Here is a 22,246-nt window from a genome sequence, read left to right as displayed (position 1 = left end):
TATTTAGAAAACAAGGCAAAACAAGAGGATTGAGCAAGTTATAAGTAAGAAAGGAGTTGATTTTGCCACTAAAATGATGCTTAAAATATGGTATAATTTAGCATTATCAGATATATGAGGCTAGTTGGAAAACTAATCTATCTCACTATTACAAGGCCAGATCTATCTTTTGCAGTTGGAGTGGTTAGTCAGTTTATGCAAGCTCCATGTGTTGGCCATTGGAATATGTATGCTCCAACTTGAGGGGGAGTGTTATAATAATTATTAAGTCTACCTATGATTAGTATAGCAGTAGTTGTGTGTTGGGCTATCTATAATGATTGTTCCTAGCAGTCTAGGACAATCTCTTCATCTTCCATCTATCTATTGTATCAGATTTTTATCTATTTAAATAATAGAACTGAGAAGGGTCTTCTAAGCCCTTTAGAACTATTTTTCTCTGTTTTAGATCTCAAGTATATATATATATATATATATATATATATATATATATATATATATATATATATATGTGTGTGTGTGTGTGTGTGTGTGTAATGAGTAAATTTGGTAAAAATATAAAAGGATGTAACATGTGAAAAAATATAGAGTAAACTCTAAAAATACAAAAAAAATAGACTATGCAATATATTTATTACAAATACAAATTAGTGTATGGATATATTGGTCTAATGTGTATTACTAGACTTATATAATCAGTGCATCGACAACTTTGTTTAATATCTAATCCTAAACTCTTCTAATTAGAATATGGACAAACTTTTATAATGTGTATAATGCTCATTCATTGTTTATGAAGAGACTTGTCTAATGTGCATAGCAAGACACATTTAAATAGATAATGAATATATAATTGTCTAATGTGTATTAATAATTAGTGTATGAACAAACACATCTAATTTGTATCGCAAGAATTGTGGTTTAACACCACTTACCATGAATCTATAGGAACTACACCCTTTGAGGCAGTTTATGGGAGGCCTCCTCCAAGAATTATCCCAGTTGTAAGAGGAGAGGTGAAAGTAGAGGCAGTTCAGCGTGAATTAATTGACAGAGATGAAGCTATTCGTCAGTTGAAGGGACACTTGGTGCATTCCCAGTATCGTATGAAGGCACAAGCAAACAAACATCGAAAGAAGAGAAGTTTTGAGATAAGGGACATGGTGTTTCTTAAACTGAAACCTCACACGCAACACTCTGTTATTTCTCGCATCAATCCTAAGCTTAGTGCAAGGTACTACAGACCTTTTGAAGTCATTGAAAGGGTTGGAGAAGTATCTTATCGGTTGCAGTTACCACCCAATTCAAAAATACACCCTGTGTTTCATGTTTCGTTGCTCAAGAAGGCCATTGGGGAGTATAAAACAGCAGAAGGACTACCAACAAGGCTAGAAGAGGACCAATCAGAGATGTGGTTACCCGAGAACGTGTTGGCTACTAGAAGCATACTCAAGGAGGGAGAAAGGGTTAACCAATGGCTGGTGCATTGGCTGGGAAAAACAGCAAAAGAAGCACTGTGGGAGGATGAGATGTCAATGAAGGTCCAATTTCCAACCTTTAGTCTTAAGGACAAGACTATCTTTCAAGAGGACGATATATTGATACAACCCAAATATCTGTTGGGCCAAACAATATATTGGACAAAGAAACAAAAGAGCAAAGGAAATTGGGACAAGTTTATATTAGGAGAAAAAAATAAACAGGTTGAGGTGGACAAAATTAGTTAGAGAGAGAGAAATTGGAGGATCCTAGAAGATTTCCCTTTTCGTTATTAACTTTACAGTGTGTCAGGGGAGTGTGTGGGGGTGGGGATTCTGTTTTGAACAAAATTAGAGTGGAGAGTACCGTTTTGGTCTCTTAAGGAGCCTAGTTCTGGGCAGTAGGGTTATTCCTTCTGTTTTTGCTTAGATCTATGATCCTTTCTTTATTCTCTTTTCCTCTTATTTTATTACTTATCCTGTGGTTTCCTATCAGTCCTTAATCACTGGATCCACAATGTTTGGAAGCTTGGCTCTGTCTGTGAGCTGTGGCATGGCCTGCAATCATAAATATTTATGTACCTTACATTGCTTTCCATAGTTATAGGTACATGAGATGAAAAGAAGCCCATACCCATGTGGTAATAGACTGGCATTGCGTCCGGTGCCAGTTTTTCCCCCGGCTTCCTTCCTAACAGAAGCTCCAATAGCACAACCCCAAAAGCATACACATCACTTTTATCACTCAATTTACCTGTAAAATAATTGAATTGCAGCATCCTCAATAATTAGTTCTACACATGAATTTCACATTGGTATATGAACTTGCTTTGGGATGAATCTAAGACATTTCTCTATGATAATATTAAAATATTACTGGTATATTGACCCAATCATCCATGTCTAAAGGAATAATATCTACCTCAATTGAAATGAAATCCCTCTCAACAGTCAAAAACATATTAGAGACATAAAAAATAATCTCAAAGCTTATAGGTGTTCCCATTTTGGAGACAAGAATAAATTCCATTTCTAAAGCGAGAGACATACACTTCAAAATAAAGTGCTGTATAACCAATGATTAGAAACTAAAGCATGTGATTGTTATTAACTTAAAAATTTGTTCCATGTGTATTCATTTGTATGACATTGTCGATTTGGTCAATTTAAATTTAAATAACGCGTAAATGTGACTTTTCAACAGGGCAGGTACATGACAACATGTCCAAGATAAGAACAAGATACACAGGTCATATGTTTCAAATCCACCCTAAAGTCGTGACGTCCTTAAAATCAAAGAGGACTATGAGAAACAATTTCTTGGATCTGGTTTGCTAAAGGGTTACTATATAGTAAAATATCCAACTTGTCAAACCAATGCATATGGCATATAATAATGATAACAGGTTTAGTTGGCATACCATCTAGAAGATACTCCGGTGCTACGTATCCTAAGGTAGCCGATAGTTTAATGTTCTTCTTACTTTGGGACCCATCAGTTATGGCAAGACCAAAATCAGACAGCTGAATCCACCACCAATAAGTTCGAGGATGCCAACACATAATATGAAACTTAGGTGAATACAACAAAGATGAAAACAATTGGAAATGGTAAAAGGAAGTAACTTTTATGGCAGATCTAATGTGATTTTCTTACCTTGGCATTGAAGTTTGCATCTAAGAGAATATTGGAAGATTTCATGTCTCTGTGGATAGTGCTCATGCAGATATTCTAGTCCTCTGTCAGAATAACAGAAGAATGTTAATACAATTGTAATGAAGAAAAGAGAAAGATCAAAATCTCTTTTAAGGAACATTACCTTGCCGTGTCAAGAGCAATCTTCATCCTCATGTGCCATGTCAATGCCGAGCCATGAGTAGGTCCTTCAGCATAAGATTTTGGAAAAGAATCACACGATAAGAATTTAGTAACGAGAATGGAATGTTGTTTGTTTCTAAATTTTATTTGTCTTTTGAACACATCTGAGACTGTTTACTTCAGGAACACGATTGTATTTTCTAACTATTGTCCTTTGAATCTCCAGAAGAAAAAATAAAACATCTCCTGACCTTTTCTGATCTTTGGTTTCTAAAACAAAATATATTCTATTAACGATTTTCAAAATTTAATCGATTTTGGATAAGAAAATCGTGTCCTCTCTGCTATGCATTTAAGCATGGAATACAGTATTTTACCATGTAAATGAGCTTCCAATGATCCATTTTGCATCAACTCAAACAATAAACCTCGTGTCACCATCAGCGCTACAACCCAGTAAGGATATTATATTCGGATGCTAAATTTTGCTTAACAATTTCACCTCATTCTGCAATTTCATCACACCACTCAAGACAAGATTGAAAGGACCAGAAACAAGAAGTTGAAAACAGAGAACCAGCAAATGAACAAGTAATATGTGATCATTACCTCGAATTCTCTTTCCGCATGTTGAGTCTCACAGTGTAGTTTTTTTACTGCAACATCCAGATTATGATCCAACCGAGCCTTGTAAACACGTCCAAAACCACCCTCGCCCAAGATGTTACTTTCCTGAAAATTATTGGTCGTTTTTTCTATTTGTTTATAATCAACTATCGGCACAGACTCCTTCATACAACAATTTTGATGGAACTGAATCTACTCAGAAACGGTACAAGGGTGATCCCCCTCTCTGCATCTTGTCATTCAAAAGCACAACATAAATAGAGAAAAGAAAGTAATCTCAGATAATACCATAGGGTTAATTCAATTCTGAATTTTTCTTAAAAAGGTATATGAGAAATAGAACATTACAAAATAAACAAGTACCTGGACCAGGAGTTTGAACCTTTTTGGTTTTGGATTTTGTTGGACACTTAGTGTGATAAACCCAGAAACATAAGAAACCGAAAATGAGTGCAGCAAGTGAAATGGTGGCTAGGACAATAGCTACTAGCATTTTCTTGTGCAGGTGATGCTGCTCCTCCCTTCTTTAACAGTTGTGAGAATCCAAAAGTGAAAAGAATCATCAGTAAAACCAATTAGTTAACAAAGATTAAGAATTTCAATGATGGGAAAGAGACGAATGAGTGCCTGGAGAGAAATCAGGTGGAAGTTGAGGAGAGGAAGCAGAGGGTCTGCAGCAGCAACGTAATGCAGAAGAAAAATAAACACAAAAAGAAGGTTCTTTTTCATTGTTTGATGTAAGTATGCATGTACAAAGAGATATTTGGAGGCACAAGCATAAAGGGTGCCCAGTGTTGTGAATTGTGAAGCATTTGAAAGCTAATGGTAATGGGTGTTCTGTTTTCTTCATGATCTCCAAGGTTTCAACTGCTTTTTGGTTTTCCAAAAAGAACGCTCTTTTTTCTTACAGCTTTTGAATCTTTTTTCATACCTCTCTTTGTCTCTCTCTTTTCTTCTTTTTTAACTCATTATTATGTGAGACTTTCTTTTTGAAGTGACCAAATATATCTCGAATTCAACCAAAGATAATTCAATTTCGATTATATAGGGTTTTCTTAATAACAAAACTCTCTTTTATAATTTTTTTTATAACATTATATATATAAAGAAATTAATATAAGATTGATGAAATAAGTGAGTTTGTGTGTGAAATCATGGATTGAAGTGTGAATGTCATACTGTGTCGCTTTCTGTGCAGAAGAGAAAAGAAGGAACAGTGGGGAGAGGAAATTTAATGTTGAGGTGAAGCGGCAATCATACGACAAGCATGTGCATTTGTTCTTGTCAACTGCACTACTCTGCTGCAACCATGAATCAACGTTTTCTTCTTCTTCTTTTTCTTTTATTTTGTGTAAAATTTCTAAGCTTATGCAAAAGGAAAAGGAAAAGAGTAATAAGTTAATTCATGGGGTTGCGAGATGATGAAGACGGTTCATTTCATCTTCTCAACATGACACATTCACACTGTTAGGTCCTTCTCTTCCTGTCTTTCTAACAATGACTACATTTGTAAGCATTTTCTTTTTTATTTCTTCTGAAAAAAAGTACTAATGCTTTCATAAATTTATCCCACTCTTTTATTACGGGAATAGATATTATTCAAGGTTAAATATCTTTGAAATGTAAATTTGGACGTCAAATTAAAATCTATTCAATTTTTGTAAGGATATACATATTGTAAATTTTTTGTTAAATAACATTTTAATATTTAAATTAAATATTTTAAATTGATATTCAAATTAAAATAATTAAAATACTTTAATACGTTAAAAAAATATAACATAATAAAAATAAGATAATTATATTTATTAAATTTTAAAATTTTAAAATTTAAATATGTCAAAATTGAAATAAAGATAAATTCTAATTTTGTTATTATTAATTAACACAATGCTATTAATTTAATTTTTAATTAAAGAATTTTATTGGTAACCTTAAATTAAGTGTCCCTTTTATAGTATGTGAAAATTTTTCTAACGTCTTATATAATATCTTCTAAGATGATTAATAATACTTTTCATTAAATTTATCAGTCACGTTTCCACATGTATCATATACCTGATAAATAATTACATTTCTTAATTAGCTTTTTTTATCTTAAAAGTGTATATTAAAAAACAACTATCTCTTACATAAATCTTAATACACGAACAAATCAATAGTTAACTCTTAGTTTAAAAATATTTCAGGTTTATAAAAAATTTCCACACCAACATACTACATTTTTCTTAAAGAAATATTTACCTCTACGTCATCGTGTTTACATAAGTTAGATGAAGTAAACAACCATAATATGAGATTTTTTTTAAATAACTACAAGAATAGTTAGTAAAAAAATTTACAGCAATTATAAAATATTGAAATTAAGAAATTCTTTGAGTTATTTTTATCAAAACTAGTTTTAAATACACTCGAATTTATGTTTCTTGTGTTTTTTATGTTAATAAATATATATTATATTAGAAATATTTAGAGTTGAGGAAAAAATAAAACTATTTTAATTTTATAATTAAATTTTGAATGAAATCAATGTGAACAAATATTCATAAGTTTATAAAATTAGTATATATAGAGAGATAGATATGTAACGAGTAAATTTGGTAAAAATATAAAAGGATGTAACATGTGAAAAAATATAGAGTAAACTCTAAAAATACAAAAAAAAATAGACTATGCAATATATTTATTATAAAAACAAATGTGGTTGTAGGTGTTTATGGGTTATAAGATATTGTCCGCTTTGGGTTAAGCCCTCACGGATTTGTTTTTGGTACCATTTCAAAAGACCTCTTACTAAGGAATGTATCTTATATGTATATAAACCCATGTGTATTTCATATTTTATCCGATATGAGATTTTGTTTGTACCCAACAACATGTGTGTGAAATTCTGTATAAAAGGATTTATTCACGAAAATCCATTTAAGTTAAAAGCTTTTGAGACCACTAGAGGTGTTAAGAAGGAAAGAATGATAGATTGATATACCTCCAAATATTAAGATACACCTTACATATAAGGAATGGTAGTAGTTGACATTTGGAGAAATATTGGTTTAGCCATTAACGATTAAATAAAGATGAAGTACAATTATTTTTGTTGATAACTAAACAACGATGAAAGTATTTTTAATGTTCACAAATAGAAAATAGTTAGAAAATGGAAACCATAAATGCCTATGATGTGAGATTTAGGTCGTGGGTAATGCTTAAATATAATAATTTTATTTATATTACAAAATGCAAAAACATTTTTACAAAAACATATGAGAAAGTAAGAAATTGTATGAACCAAAAATAATAATTTATTATTGGTTTATCAATCACATCACACTCTCATAACATAATTGCTATTATTATCGATACTTTCTTTTATTAAATCACGAATGTTTTAGTAATTTTTTCAATATCTCATACAATCAAACTTATTTAACACTTATATAAATATTTTATCAAATATGAGTTGTAAATCAAATACAATCAATAAGAGTTGAAAATAATTTGTGCAATGTCATTATAATACATTATCTAATATTTTCTCATGTTACGTAAAGTATTAGATAATGTCATCTTAAGTTTTAATTTCAATTTACTACTAATAGAATTAGCAAAAAGTTTGGTTTGTCATCTCTTAATTATTATTTTTTTTAAATAAGTTAAGTCTCACTCCTTTGGATATTTAAGAAATCATTTTTTTTCCATAGAGATTCAAGTGAAAAGGATTAGTTGAATCCATAATTGAATTTACATAAAATTTCTTTGTTCCAAATCAATGTTTATTTCATAATTTCTCAATTTACATTCTTAAATAAATATCTATAAAGGGTTTTTCAATCACAAAGTTACATAACCAATAATCTCAAGAACATAAACTCTAATTCAAAGTTTTTGCCTTAATGTTCTCAAAATAACATGTAACTAATTGTAATGACACAATCATTCATGAATTTTGTTCCATTTGAACCAAAATTCCAAAAAGCATCATTACATTTTCTAAGACAATGAAAAACTCATAATCTTCAATACTATAATTTATGGTATTTACAAGGCTATAAGGCTATGAAAAAATATATAATATGAATAATGTTATATACTGAGACTATAGTGTAGAAAAAAAAATCAATCTTAGATATCTCATGACACAAATAATAATTATTTTCACAAACTACCTTAAAGTAACCACATCTCAAGCAGTTCTTAAACGCAATTTTGTTTATAAATAAAAACAAATAAAAATTACTCTATAATAAAGAAATATCACTTTCAAATTCTTCAAATTATTGGCATACCCCACGACAAAAATAATAACATGTTGATTATAAGTATGTGATAGACAAACTATAAGAGAAACTTGGAAGTAATATTTCCAAACTACAAACAAAAGTTACATATTAAAGTTATGTAAAAATATTAATCCGAGTATAAGTATTGTTTCATTTTATTTATGAAACAAATATTCTAAAAATCTATTAATTAATTAATTATCCTTAAAAAAGAGAGTAACCTTTTTATCTCTAGTGTTTCAGATTAAATCATTCATAAATCATTAATGATACATTACTACAGTTTATGTGTTAAGTTTTAAAAACTTTTAGGTAGTGTTATTCAATCTCGTGTAATTTCAACGTTTTTGACTGTTAAAGTCAAACACTTGTTTCTAAATGAAAGAGTACTAATGATATAATAATATAACATTGGTACCTTAATATGAAGAACAATTGTTCCTTTATTTCATACAGTTCATAATATTTTAGTAACTTTAACGAGAGTCCACTTATAAAAAGTCAATTTTGGAGAATTCTTGTTCTTCTTGAATATATTAGAAAAAGAAACAGTGGAAGACGGTGGAGATAATAATAATAATAATAATAATAATAATAATAATTCAATTCTCGAATTAACATTTGCTTTTGGGTGCAATTTTTCTATTTATAAATGTCTTTTAACAATATATATTATAAAAGAAAGAAAAATAGTGTACTGAAAAAAAACAGAACTGAAAAAGTGGCTTAGTGGAATGGGAATGATTTGAATTGGAATATGGATACAAAAAATAAGACTCTTCACATGTTACATTTGTTAGGTAAATGATGGTTTTGAAATTTGCTAACTAACCACCTAATCAAATCTCTTTCTTTACACTGGCTGACCAAGGAAATATTAGAAACAGTAGTCAATAAAACCATCAATAATGAATGATGACTTTTATGTTCATTTAATAAAAATAAATTATTATATTAGAAGTTTTATATCAACTATAAATAACATAAAATTAGAGTATATAAATAAATGTAAATTTTATGTTACATTTCGTGTTGTAAGATTAAATTAGGTTTAAAATTATCTTTTTAATATTGTATTAGAGTTATAATTTAGATTCCATTTTAACAAAGTTTAATGTTATTGAATATATTGTTTCATTCATTGTTATTTAGTTTTATGCTTGAAATACTTTAATGTGAATAGATATCTTAGAAGTCTCACATCGACTAGAAATAAAACTAATTTAGAGTACATAAAGTTAATACAAACACAATCTATTCTAACGAAATTTGATATTTGTTGGGTCTATTGTTCCACTTGCTATCGAATCACCTATTAATATTTAGTTTCACATTCAAGATGTGTACACCTGAATATGAGGGAGTATGTTGGAAGTTTTACCTCTCTTAAAGATAAAATCAATTTAGAATATATAAGTGGGTACAAACCTAGTCTATCATAGCAAAGTTTAATGTTTAAGGTGTATATACCTCCGTGTGAGGGAGTATGTTGGAAGTTTCATATTGACTAAAGATAAGACCAATTTATAATGCATAATACAAACCTAGTCTATCGTAACGAAATTTAATATTTGTTAGATTTATTATTTCATTCGTTATCGGACTATTCATTAATATTTAGTCTCAGGCTATATACCTCCATATAGGAAAGTATGTTGAAAATCTTACCTAAACTAAAAATAAATGTAAACTTCACTCCCTTCTTAACCTATTATATAACATTTTGTTTTTGCTTTTATTTTACATTTAGAATAACTTTCCTTGTCAATATAACTATAATAATATTTAAAGATATTTCTATTCTGATGCATATATTTATATTCATATTTTACTTTTAGTTATATCATTATTATGAACGTGATTTTTAACTTGAAATGATAATTGGAATGCCCAAGGTAGCTAGTACGTCACAATCGAAGAAATTATACACATCAAATGTTAACAAAAAAAAAGTATACGTCTTGAATCCTTATCGGCCTTTTCATTTCCTTTTCAATAAAAACAGAAAGTGTGTTTAATTATATTTAAGACAGAGTTTCACTGGAATAAACTATAACAGCCTAAAAAATCATTGGTTATCTTGTTGTGTATGGTAAAATGTTTAATTTTATATTAATTACTACTTTAAAGTCATTCTCAATATTTTGAATTTTAATACTTGTTTAATATGAATTTCATTTTCTTTTTCATATTTAACGTATTAATTAATTTGGAAATCACGTTTTTTAACTTAATTAATTTCAATTGAGTTTGGCTAAAAGAAAATAAATAAATATTTCTTCCGTGGATGAAGAGAACATTTATAACTTTTTAATGTTATGGTCGGTTGTTAAAAATATATCAATTCAACGGTGGCACGTAAGTGAATAAATTTGTCATTTTAAATATCTTTTTATACTGACAAGACTTAAATACAATTTCATAGTTATTTTTAGTGTCACTTTTTACTTAAAATTTTAACTTTACCCTATATTGATATTAAATGTAATCATTAGGAGTAAATTACGAAAGCAAAAATAATGTTTTTAATTAAAAATACATATTTATTAACTAAATACAGTGGAGACAAATATACTTGTAGTCTTGATTTATAACTTTTTGCTTAAAAATATTTTTTAATCGTTCTAATGATGGACATTGTTCCTTTTTTTATTTTTTAACTAGATTTTTTTATTGCTTAGTTTTCTTATTTTTGTAAAATATTATTTTTAATTTTTCACGTTAGAGTATTTAATGAAATTCACAATGTGATAAATAAAGTTTAGTTAGCATTTTGTTAAATGGACTTAATTGAGAATGCATGATTCTTTAAATGTTTATAAAATACTTGAATATATTTTTAGTTCTCTACAGTATATTGTGATCTGAATGAATAAAAATAGAGGCGTTGTTTTTATAAATTGAAGTTTTAGAGATCTCTTTTGTTTGAGTTAAAAAAAAACTGTTAAGTGTTAAAGATGCACTTTCTTACCAATAAGGGTAACTAAATTTATAAAAGTATTTGGTCAGTGTTAGTGATTATACATATTAATCAGAATTTGGTTTCACTAGTGCAAAAAGGACATGGGTTATTTTGACTTTTTAACGTTCGATATAAATCCAACGTCTTTGTGGGTGACGTTAATAAAACGTCAGACTGGATATACCCGACATCTATATAGACGTCAGACGGGATATACTCGACGTCTATATAGACATCAGATGTGGATATATCAAACGTCTATATAAACGTTGCATATGGGGTATACCAGACGTATATATAGATGTCAGATATGGATACATCTGACGTCTATAGGCCCTGGAACGTTTTGTCCACTGTAACTCATTGGACATCTTTTTGTGCATTGACAGACGTCTATAGACGTTGGACATAGCATTAACAGACGTCTACTGTGTGTTTTTTTTAAAAAAAATTAATTTATTTTTATAATAAAACCACACCTGAAAAACAGTATACTATAATATATATATATATATATATATATATATATATATATGCGTTTCATATAAAGAAAGTTCTACATAATGTAAAAAACAATCCAATACCAAAACTATCAAAATATAAACTTAAACTAAACCAAAGTAATGTTCAACAAGAAATATAATTGTTCCTAACTTCATCTTTGCAGAAGATAAGTTGTCCACTACTGCCTTATCTGCCTAATTGTGTCCTCTAGTATAGGAGATGTACTCTTGAAGCGCTGCAAAATGAAGAAAGATTCATTATGGTTTCATATATGTTTAAAGATGAATTTGATTTGTAATGTATTGAAGATATGCATCATTACATCATTCCAGTCATTTGTAATGACAACTCGAATGATGGTCTTAATCCAACACATGACATAGAAGCCACATTCCCATGAATCTAGCTGCTTGTTACACTAAAATGACAAACTAAATAGTCAAGAATTTAGATCATTCAATAACATAGAAAATGAATTAGAAGTATAAATGACTTACAACCTTTGGATACAAAATTTGAATTAGTTGACCTCGGGATTTACCAATAACTCTATTTAGATTGAAAACACAAAGTAAATAAAATGACAAACTAAATAGTCAAGAATTTAGATCATTCAATAACATAGAAAATGAATTAGAAGTATAAATGACTTACAACCTTTGGATACAAAATTTGAATTAGTTGACTTCGGGATTTACCAATAACTCTATTTAGATTGAAAACACAAAGTAAAATTAAGGTTTAATAGCCTCTTTGGTCCCCACTTTCGTTGCCTAATCTCAATTTTGTCCCCATTTTTAAAAGTGTTTGGAATATGTCCACAGTTAGATAAATTTGTGTCTAATGTGTCCCTTCCGTTAAGTATCAGGAAACAAAGTTAATGCAGTAATGATGTGGCACCAGTTATGTAAAATGTGTCATTATATTCATTTTGTGAATAATGACGTGTAAGGGAGTAAGGGTTTTATAATTTGGGGTTTTATAACAGAGAATAGTTAGGGTTTTATAATTTGGGGAAATCTGATTTTGGGCATAGATAAAACCAATTAGGGTCTTCTCCTTTCTCTTGCGAACACAGTACAATGGGTGTTCCTCTTCAAATTTGTCTTGTTCTCTTTCTTTTATTGTTCTTTAGCATTTGGATGTTAGTGTTGTCTGTTGGCAATAGAGTGGTGCTTCGTGTTTCGCGAGTTGGTATTCTGTCGTTGGCAGTTGGTTGGCGAAGTGGTTCGTGGTTCGTGTTTGTCTCATTTTGGGGTTCCTTCTTATGTCAATGTCTTTGAATCAAGGATGTTCGTCTTGCTCATGGGGGAGCTCTCGTGGTGGTACATCCAGAGGATTCCTTGGAAGGCAAATATGCCATTGTGGGGAGGTTGCTGTGTTGAGAGTGGCAAAAACAGTTAAGAATAAGGGGAAGCAATTCTGGGGCTGCCCTAATTACAAGGTTTGTTGTTTAATTTTTCTGATAAATTATTCTGGTTATTAATGAAATGTTAATGAAGTGAATATTTTGAACAGAGGACAAGAAATGAAGAACTTAAAGGATGCAATTTCTTTAAATGATGTATTGAAGATAATGTAGATGATGGTGGTAGTACTATTGCTAGGCAAAGGAGGAAGATTAATAGCTTGGAGAAATCTGTGATGGGTTTTCAGAGAAAGGAGAAGATGTTGATTTGGATGTTATGTTTTCTGGGGTTGATTAACATCATCCTTCTTTGTATTTTGTTTAAAAGTCCATGATGTGTTGTAGTAGTCAGTTGTTGTGAAGAGCACCTTGGCCATATTGTAATATGATGTTTTCAAATCAATGAGAAATCTGAATTTATTGTTTGAATGTACATTTTGTTTGATATATAGAAGATAAGGTAATTGAACTTTAGATTGAAATGACTGTAAAATGAGAAAGATAAGGTAATTGAACTTTAGATTGAAATGACAGTAAAATGAGAAAGTGCTGTAATGCACGTCCAAAATCGCAGGCCAAAAAGAGTCAAAAACGTCGCCCAAGCGTACGCTAGAAACTGCACCAAAACGCAACGAAAACGAATTTTAATCGGTTCAGATGAAAGATATTTCATCAAAGAGTAATTTAATCGGATTAAAAGTAAATTTAAACGGTCCAAAAGAGAGAAAACCTACATGGAAATGCACGCCTCAAAGAGAAAACGCGAGGAAGACGATGAACAATAAGCGTAACTCCCCGCGGGTTCGCGTTTTGCTCTATAATAGGTTATAGACGTCGGGCGCTGGGGAGGGGGGTTTCGACGTCTATAATAGCATAGACGTCGGGGCCCTCACTAATATGACATCTTTCTGATTTAAAAATTCATATTCACGGGGCTTATAAGCGTCGGTTTAGAGGGTCTCGACGTCTAGCTGAATTTTTCACCTACCTTGCAGGCATATAGACGTCCGTTAGGAGGGGCCCCGACGTCTATAAGATTATAGATGTCGGGGCCCCTCCTAACAGACGTCTCTATGGCGGAAAAAAAATAACTTCTCACCTACCCTGTCAGCCATATAGACGTGTGTTACGAGGGCCCCCGACGTCTATAATATAGACGTCGGGGCCCTTCTAACGGACGTCTATATGGCGGAAAAAAATAACTTCTCACATACCCTGTCAGCCATATAGACGTCTGCTACGTCGGGACCCCTCCTAACGGACATCTATATGCCCATTTATTTACGAAAATACCACCGGTCAATAATCTACGTTGGTTATTTGGTGGACCAACGTCTACGGGGTGACGTTAAAGGCCAATTATGCACTAGTGTTTGGAGCTTATCATAGTTTTAAATATTGTTTTTAATTAATTAAACATTCATGTATTGAATTTCTTGAATATAAATTTGAGTGATTTTAAATTAGCCAATTTGATAATGAATGACTAATGCTCCAATGTTACGTGCGTACTAAAAACAATAGAAGTATCCACATTAAATCAAACGAAAAAAACTATAAAAAAACCAACATCAACGAACAACCAAGTTAAGATACAAAGTTAAAAGGGTTGCGAGAAAAACGTGATACTTAGAATTTAAGGGATGGTAGTTTTAAATTTTTTTAAAATAATAATTTATTTGAACAAGTAACACAGTTTCAAATTATATATATATATATATATATATATATATATATATATATATATATATATATATATATATATATATATATATATATATTGATATTGAGTATATTGAAGAGGAAGTTTACCAAGAAGATAAGTACGAATAAGATATGAATCCAATCATATAAAAGATTAACACCATTCTTTATCTAAAGATAATGAATCTTTCACTTTCTCATTTCTATGTAATGTGAGATTTGGACTCACACTTGGATTCTCAACAATACATGTATTGTTAGGATCTTAAGTATAAATTTGTGAACAGATGACAAGATTTTAATCTTAGTTTAATTATTTTTTTTATTTAGACATTTTACTGTTGAGAGATGAGATTAACTTACAAAAAGACTATTCTACAAAAGTTAAAAAATTAAAATCTTTTAAAAGAGTATGAGAGTATAATCAACATATAAACTTATATTTTTATTAAAATTATACTTATCTTGATAAATATAATAACAATGTAATAAATAATAATTTGAATAAATAATAATTAATCTATCAAATTATTTATATGTAATTATAATATATAAATATAATTTAAATAAATTTATTCCAAACTTAAAAATTGTAACATCCCAAAAATTTCTCCCTTTAAAATTCAAAATTTAAAATATTGTAATAATACAATTACATTAACACCATGTAACCTCAAACTTAAATCTATACATAAGTTTTAAGCTCATAGTTGACTGTAGAGATATCATTGAATCCCTCTAATCTGTTCTTCCAAATCTTCCTTCATCTACACCAGATCATGCGACAATCCTTCCTCTGCTCCCGTATAACAAATACGTTATACGATCATCGCAAAAATATAGTTTTCCGGCACAAACAAACAAGTAAGGGTGAGCTAACATGTAACACCGCAATTATAAAACATGCATCAATGCTTTGATAAAACATCATATAAAATTTATGTCAGACCTTCTCATATACCATCATACCACAATTCCTACTAGACACTCATCCGGATGATACGTTGATGAGCAGTCACGGGAGGTTATGCACTTGTGACGACTTCTACTTTTCCTTACAAATACACTTCCAAAAATACTTCATACCATTCACAAGGTTAGTCCCCTCACTATGTCCAAACCGGAACATAGACCAGGACCTCCTGCTCCTCTCACCACATAATTCATCCTTTTCTACATGAGACTGGATGATTATTAGAGTATCAGGATAACCTCCAACTACGGGACCCTCAACATCAACATACACACTAATAACATAATATTATAGAATCTCTCCATGAGATTCATACCATACTCATATTCCTCACCTCACATTACACCTCTATGTAACTCTCCCCGTAATAATCATTTTGTGATCAAATGCACAATTTCATATCAACATAAAATACATTTATCACAGTAATTTTATCACATCTCATGCATTCACATATTTTTGTTTCACATGAATTTACCTCAGAGTATATATATATATATATATATATATATATATATATATATATATATATATATATATATATATATATATATATATATATACAAAACACATTGCACACTTAAAATAAAAGCAAAAATAACCATGGAACCGAACCCTGTTTACCGAACCCTATTTGGACGATCACTATTCATTGGACACTATTGGACGAACGCTCACTCAAACTGAAGGACGAACGCTACACTTCTATATCCAGGACGAACGCTCAAAGATTAAAACCGAACGCTACACTCACCAGAACGAACGCTCAACTATTCGGACGAACGCCGACTATTTGAACGAACGCTCACTGGGAAGGACGAACACTCTTTGGACGAACGCTCACTCAAATGTAGAACGAACGCTAATCTCAAACGAACGTGAACGATCGTCAACTGAAAACCGAACGCTCAGCGTATTAAAAACCGGACGTTCAGACTTTGGCTATGTTGGACGAACGGTCAGAAAATACCGAACGGTCACTCGGACGAATAACTTGGACGAACGTCCCCTAAGACGAACGCTCGAATGTTTTGGACGAACGTTCAGAAATTTGTCTATTTGGACGAACGTTCAGCAAATAACCGAACGTTCAAAAATTGGCTAAGCCATTTTGGGACGAACGTCCAATTTGAAACCAAATTGGACGAACGGTTCTGCAGAATTTCTGCAGAATTGCAGATTTCCAGAAACCTCAAATTCAACCCTTTCTTCCCAGATTTTACCCAGATTTGCATCACACAAAGCATATACAATCAATCAAACAAAAGATCTAGCTCCCCTTACCTCTTGTAGACTTTCTTTGTAAAATTTTGGGATCCATCTCCTCCCAGACATGCAGATCAAGATCTTCCAAGAGCTTCAGTAGCTCTTCACTTCCTCTTCCAACTCTTGGCGTAAGAATTTCATCCTCACCAGATGCCCCCTCTAAGCCCCTTCTAAGGTTGGAACAGCTTCCCATGGGTGTTCTTTGGACGGCTGAAAACGGGTTCCTCCCTTGGCTGCTCTCTCTCTCTCTCTCTCTCTCTCTCTCCCCTGCCAAAATGAAAGCTCTCACCTTCTTAAGCTTCCCCCGTGACCCAGCACCTCCAATAATAGCTTCCTAATAGTCAAAGAGGTGGGTGACCACCATGACCCCACCATGTCCCCCACCATTCCAAAATTTATGGGTCTTACATTCTCCCCAACAACAAAAATTTTCGTCCTCGAAAATTAAGCTTACTGGCACAAGTCAAGATAAGTTCCTCTTTATTCAAACTTTTGTTAACATAACCTTACCTCTAGATTGCCACTATAACTCAAAACCACAGCTCAAATAGTCTCCTTCGCCCAATGACCCACTCTTCCCATTCCCAAGCCATTAATACTTCCTCACTTTAAAGTTGATCCGGTAGCTTGCAACCGAAGGCTCACTTATCTTCCTTGCCTGATACATGTTTCTTTCACACCTAAACTCACTTCTGAATCTTGAAGATTACCAAATACTCCTGACTCATGCTCATAAAACAACACCAATACTGTTTCAAAGAACTCGTCCCTCACAAACCCCCAATCCACAATTTTGAAAGCTCTTCATGCATACCTATTACTTTTTCAATAACATGCTCACCATCATCTGCTGCGCTACTCTGATCGATATACCTCCTTACTCATCAATTTACTTAAAAGAACACTTCCTTTCTGACAACTGTAACCAGCAATGATCACCCTCGAAGAACCTGTCTCAGAACTTCTATGACCTTACAAAACCCTGAAAACTCTTCCCTTGCATAATAGCCTTGTCATTCCATTTCCTCAACATTGTTTTCTACTCCACAAAACGACCATGCCCAAATCACTCCCGATTGATAAGACTTATACTAGACTATGCCAACATGTCCTCTATTTCTCTTCTGCGATTCTTCAACCTTGTAGTTCTCCCTATGATTATACTGAGTCCAAATTTTTATTGCTCTAGCTCAACCTCCATCTTCCTCTTGCACTACACGACTTAAACAGGAACCACCCAAAAATTTCGGACACTGGTTTTGCCTAAGACCCCACTCCAAAGTGAATTCCACTTCTCCAAGTTATAAAATCCCATACTTGCTGCAGAAAACCAACCAAAACCTTTACACCATAAAGATTTATCTTCTCTTTTTCACATAACCCTGCTAACCTCTTTTGATTCTCACACCCCTTTTCTTCACTTCTAATTTGATCCACAATTAATATATAACCGGTGACTTTTCTTCTCGAAATACGAAGCTTCTATTAAAGACTATAAAGCATTATAAAACTTGTTTGAAACAACAAACCTCCCTTGAATGACACCTCAAACTTACGAAAGAACAACATCATCTCTTCTTCATTTACAATTTACAGACATCTTGAATTCTCATAACACTTGCTTCCATCTTTCGCTCAACTATACTTGATGCACCACCTTCGTTTTCCTTCCCCGTCAAGAAACCACTCCAAATAAACTTCAAACTTGAGCCCTTAGATTAACTCCACAAACGCCACATCACTCATAATTCTTCTTGCACTCATCCCGTCCAGATTAACTTAAAACCTTCTTCTTCAAGAATTGCCCTCTTCAACTCGGAATCGTCAAAATACCAACCCTATCTTTAATCCTCTAAACCTCAAGATACTCTTAACCAACAACACCAATCCTCTGACCTTATCTGAACTTACCAACTCACTGCCTTCTGCAATCCATCATTCAACATCCACTTCTCTCTTGATCAAACTCAGCCGAACACTGAACATCACCATAAAACCATACCCGAAGAAAATTAACTTTATCACAATATGCAACTTCATAACTCTAAACATCTCAACCAACCCAAACTCCTCTGATCATTCTCGATACCCTCTTCAGCAACTTATACTACAGTCACCCTTTATCATCTGTTCTAAAACCCTTCTCCATCCACTGTGCTCTTCATTCTCTGACCTTATGCTTTCTTACCAAACTGGCATTCTGGTGTACTCCTTCCTTCAACATTTGAAATCTCTCATCTCAGCCAATGATTAAACCTTTATTCTGTACGAACCACTAATCTTGAAACATTCTTCTGAACTTGACTATGCATTCTCCAATAGCAATTAATGCTTAACCACTCCATTTGGTTATTCAACTCACAGTCCTATAATACTCCAATCCTCCTCACACACTTTATGTTCCCTCAACTTGGAGATCCGGCTTCTATTACACCCTCCTTAAATCCGTTCTATGTTTTACACATTGTTCCTCAAACCCTTCTTCTTCTATTTCCTATCAAAATAACGATTTCCCGTGGTCCACTTATTTCTTTCTTAACTTAAGCTTCAAACCATCTATCACTTCTATTATTCAGATTCCAACCATCACTGATATACTGGTCCATGTTACAAATCTCACCCAATGCTACTCCGTCGCTCACCAACACTTCCCTTTCTTCTAACCTCTGACGTTACTGATACACTGAACTAAATTGATCTCTCAAACTTTGTCACACCCGTGCTTACCCAAAGCTCATCTTATTCTAACCTTCAAACCCAACTCTTCTTGTGGAATACACGGTATCTGACCTTCTGACTTTGTTTTCTTGAAATTTTCTTCATCCATAACATTACTTCTAAACTCCAATATCTTACCTCGTCCTCCGAAGCTTAACTTTTAGTCTTTAATCTCCTATCTTCAAGGCAAGAACTTGTCTCAAAGGCTTAACCCAATTCCAGTAAAAGTATACAACTCAAATTGTCCTCGAAAATGCATTCCAATACTACTATAGAGTACAAAACGCTACCACAAAACAAGAACAAGACAGGAATTTCTAAGGGAAACAACACTGAAACTCTAACTCTTTCTTACCTCAAACCTTCAGAATTAAGAAAGGAAAATCATCTACGATAAAAGTCATGAGTGTGCACCCTCATTACTCTTATCAAGACATTTTCTGTTCTTAAAACTTCTAGTTAGATACACACCTCACAATATAGACTTGAAAGAAATGGTAAATCATACCATCTACACCAAAGTCTTCACAGAGAAGACACGGCAAACCCACAACACAAAGGTCATCCTAAGGACGAACTGCTCTGATACCATTAATGTAACATCCCAAAAATTTCTCCCTTTAAAATTCAAAATTTAAAATATTGTAATAATACAATTACATTAACACCATGTAACCTCAAACTTAAATCTATACATAAGTTTTAAGCTCATAGTTGACTGTAGAGATATCATTGAATCCCTCTAATCTGTTCTTCCAAATCTTCCTTCATCTACACCAGATCATGCGACAATCCTTCCTCTGCTCCCGTATAACAAATACGTTATACGATCATCGCAAAAATATAGTTTTCCGGCACAAACAAACAAGTAAGGGTGAGCTAACATGTAACACCGCAATTATAAAACATGCATCAATGCTTTGATAAAACATCATATAAAATTTATGTCAGACCTTCTCATATACCATCATACCACAATTCCTACTAGACACTCATCCGGATGATACGTTGATGAGCGGTCACGGGAGGTTATGCACTTGTGACGACTTCTACTTTTCCTTACAAATACACTTCCAAAAATACTTCATACCATTCACAAGGTTAGTCCCCTCACTATGTCCAAACCGGAACATAGACCAGGACCTCCTGCTCCTCTCACCACATAATTCATCCTTCTCTACATGAGACAGGATGATTATTAGAGTATCAGGATAACCTCCAACTACGGGACCCTCAACATCAACATACACACTAATAACATAATATTATAGAATCTCTCCATGAGATTCATACCATACTCATATTCCTCAACTCACATTACACCTCTATGTAACTCTCCCCGTAATAATCATTTCGTGATCAAATGCACAATTTCATATCAACATAAAATACATTTATCACAGTAATTTTATCACATCTCATGCATTCATATATTTTTGTTTCACATGAATTTACCTCAGAGTATATATATATATATATATATATATATATATATATATATATATATATATACAAAACACATTGCACACTTAAAATAAAAGCAAAAATAACCATGGAACCGAACCCTGTTTACCGAACCCTATTTGGACGATCACTATTCACTGGACACTATTGGACGAACACTCACTCAAACTGAAGGACGAACGCTACACTTCTATATCCAGGACGAACGCTCAAAGATTAAAACCGAACGCTACACTCACCAGAACGAACGCTCAACAATTTGGACGAACGCTCAACTATTTGGACGAACGCCAACTATTTGGACGAACGCTCAACTATTCGGACGAACGCCGACTATTTGAACGAACGCTCACTGGGAAGGACGAACACTCTCTGGACGAACGCTCACTCAAATGTAGAACGAACGCTAATCTCAAACGAACGTGAACGATCGTCAACTGAAAACCGAACGCTCAGCGTATTAAAAACCGGACGTTCAGACTTTGGCTATGTTGGACGAACGGTCAGAAAATACCGAACGTTCACTCAGACGAATAACTTGGACGAACGTCCCCTAAGACGAACGCTCGAATGTTTTGGACGAACGTTCAGAAATTTGTCTATTTGGACGAACGTTCAGCAAATAACCGAACGTTCAAAAATTGGCTAAGCCATTTTGGGACGAACGTCCAATTTGAAACCAAATTGGACGAACGGTTCTGCAGAATTTCTGCAGAATTGTAAATTTCCAGAAACCTCAAATTCAACCCTTTCTTCCCAGATTTTACCCAGATTTGCATCATACAAAGCATATACAATCAATCAAACAAAAGATCTAACTCCCCTTACCTCTTGTAGACTTTCTTTGTAAAATTTTGGGATCCATCTCCTCCCAGACGTGCAGATCAAGATCTTCCAAGAGCTTCAGTAGCTCTTCACTTCCTCTTCCAACTCTTGGCGCAAGAATTTCATCCTCACCAGATGCCCCCTCTAAGCCCCTTCTAAGGTTGGAACAGCTTCCCATGGGTGTTCTTTGGACGGCTGAAAACGGGTTCCTCCCTTGG

General features: G+C 32.7%; 1 protein-coding gene across 1 annotated transcript; it reads right to left on the bottom strand.

Annotated features, from left to right (window-relative positions):
- Nucleotides 1-539: 539 nt before the first annotated feature.
- On the bottom strand, nt 540-4,444 carry LOC108331092 (probable receptor-like protein kinase At1g80640). The gene is given in 11 exon segments (XM_052876829.1): nt 540-2,036; nt 2,113-2,136; nt 2,138-2,232; nt 2,900-3,002; nt 3,136-3,193; nt 3,195-3,218; nt 3,299-3,362; nt 3,675-3,715; nt 3,717-3,805; nt 3,907-4,156; nt 4,288-4,444. Coding segments are annotated over 10 exon segments (750 nt in total). The 5' UTR covers nt 4,093-4,156; nt 4,288-4,444; the 3' UTR covers nt 540-1,970.
- Nucleotides 4,445-22,246: the final 17,802 nt, after the last annotated feature.

Source organism: Vigna angularis, chromosome 4 (assembly GCF_016808095.1).
Source record: "Vigna angularis cultivar LongXiaoDou No.4 chromosome 4, ASM1680809v1, whole genome shotgun sequence".
NCBI classification, from domain to species: domain Eukaryota; kingdom Viridiplantae; phylum Streptophyta; class Magnoliopsida; order Fabales; family Fabaceae; genus Vigna; species Vigna angularis.
The sequence above is the reverse complement of the archived record's forward strand: the minus strand, read 5'-3'. Positions and strand labels throughout refer to the sequence as shown.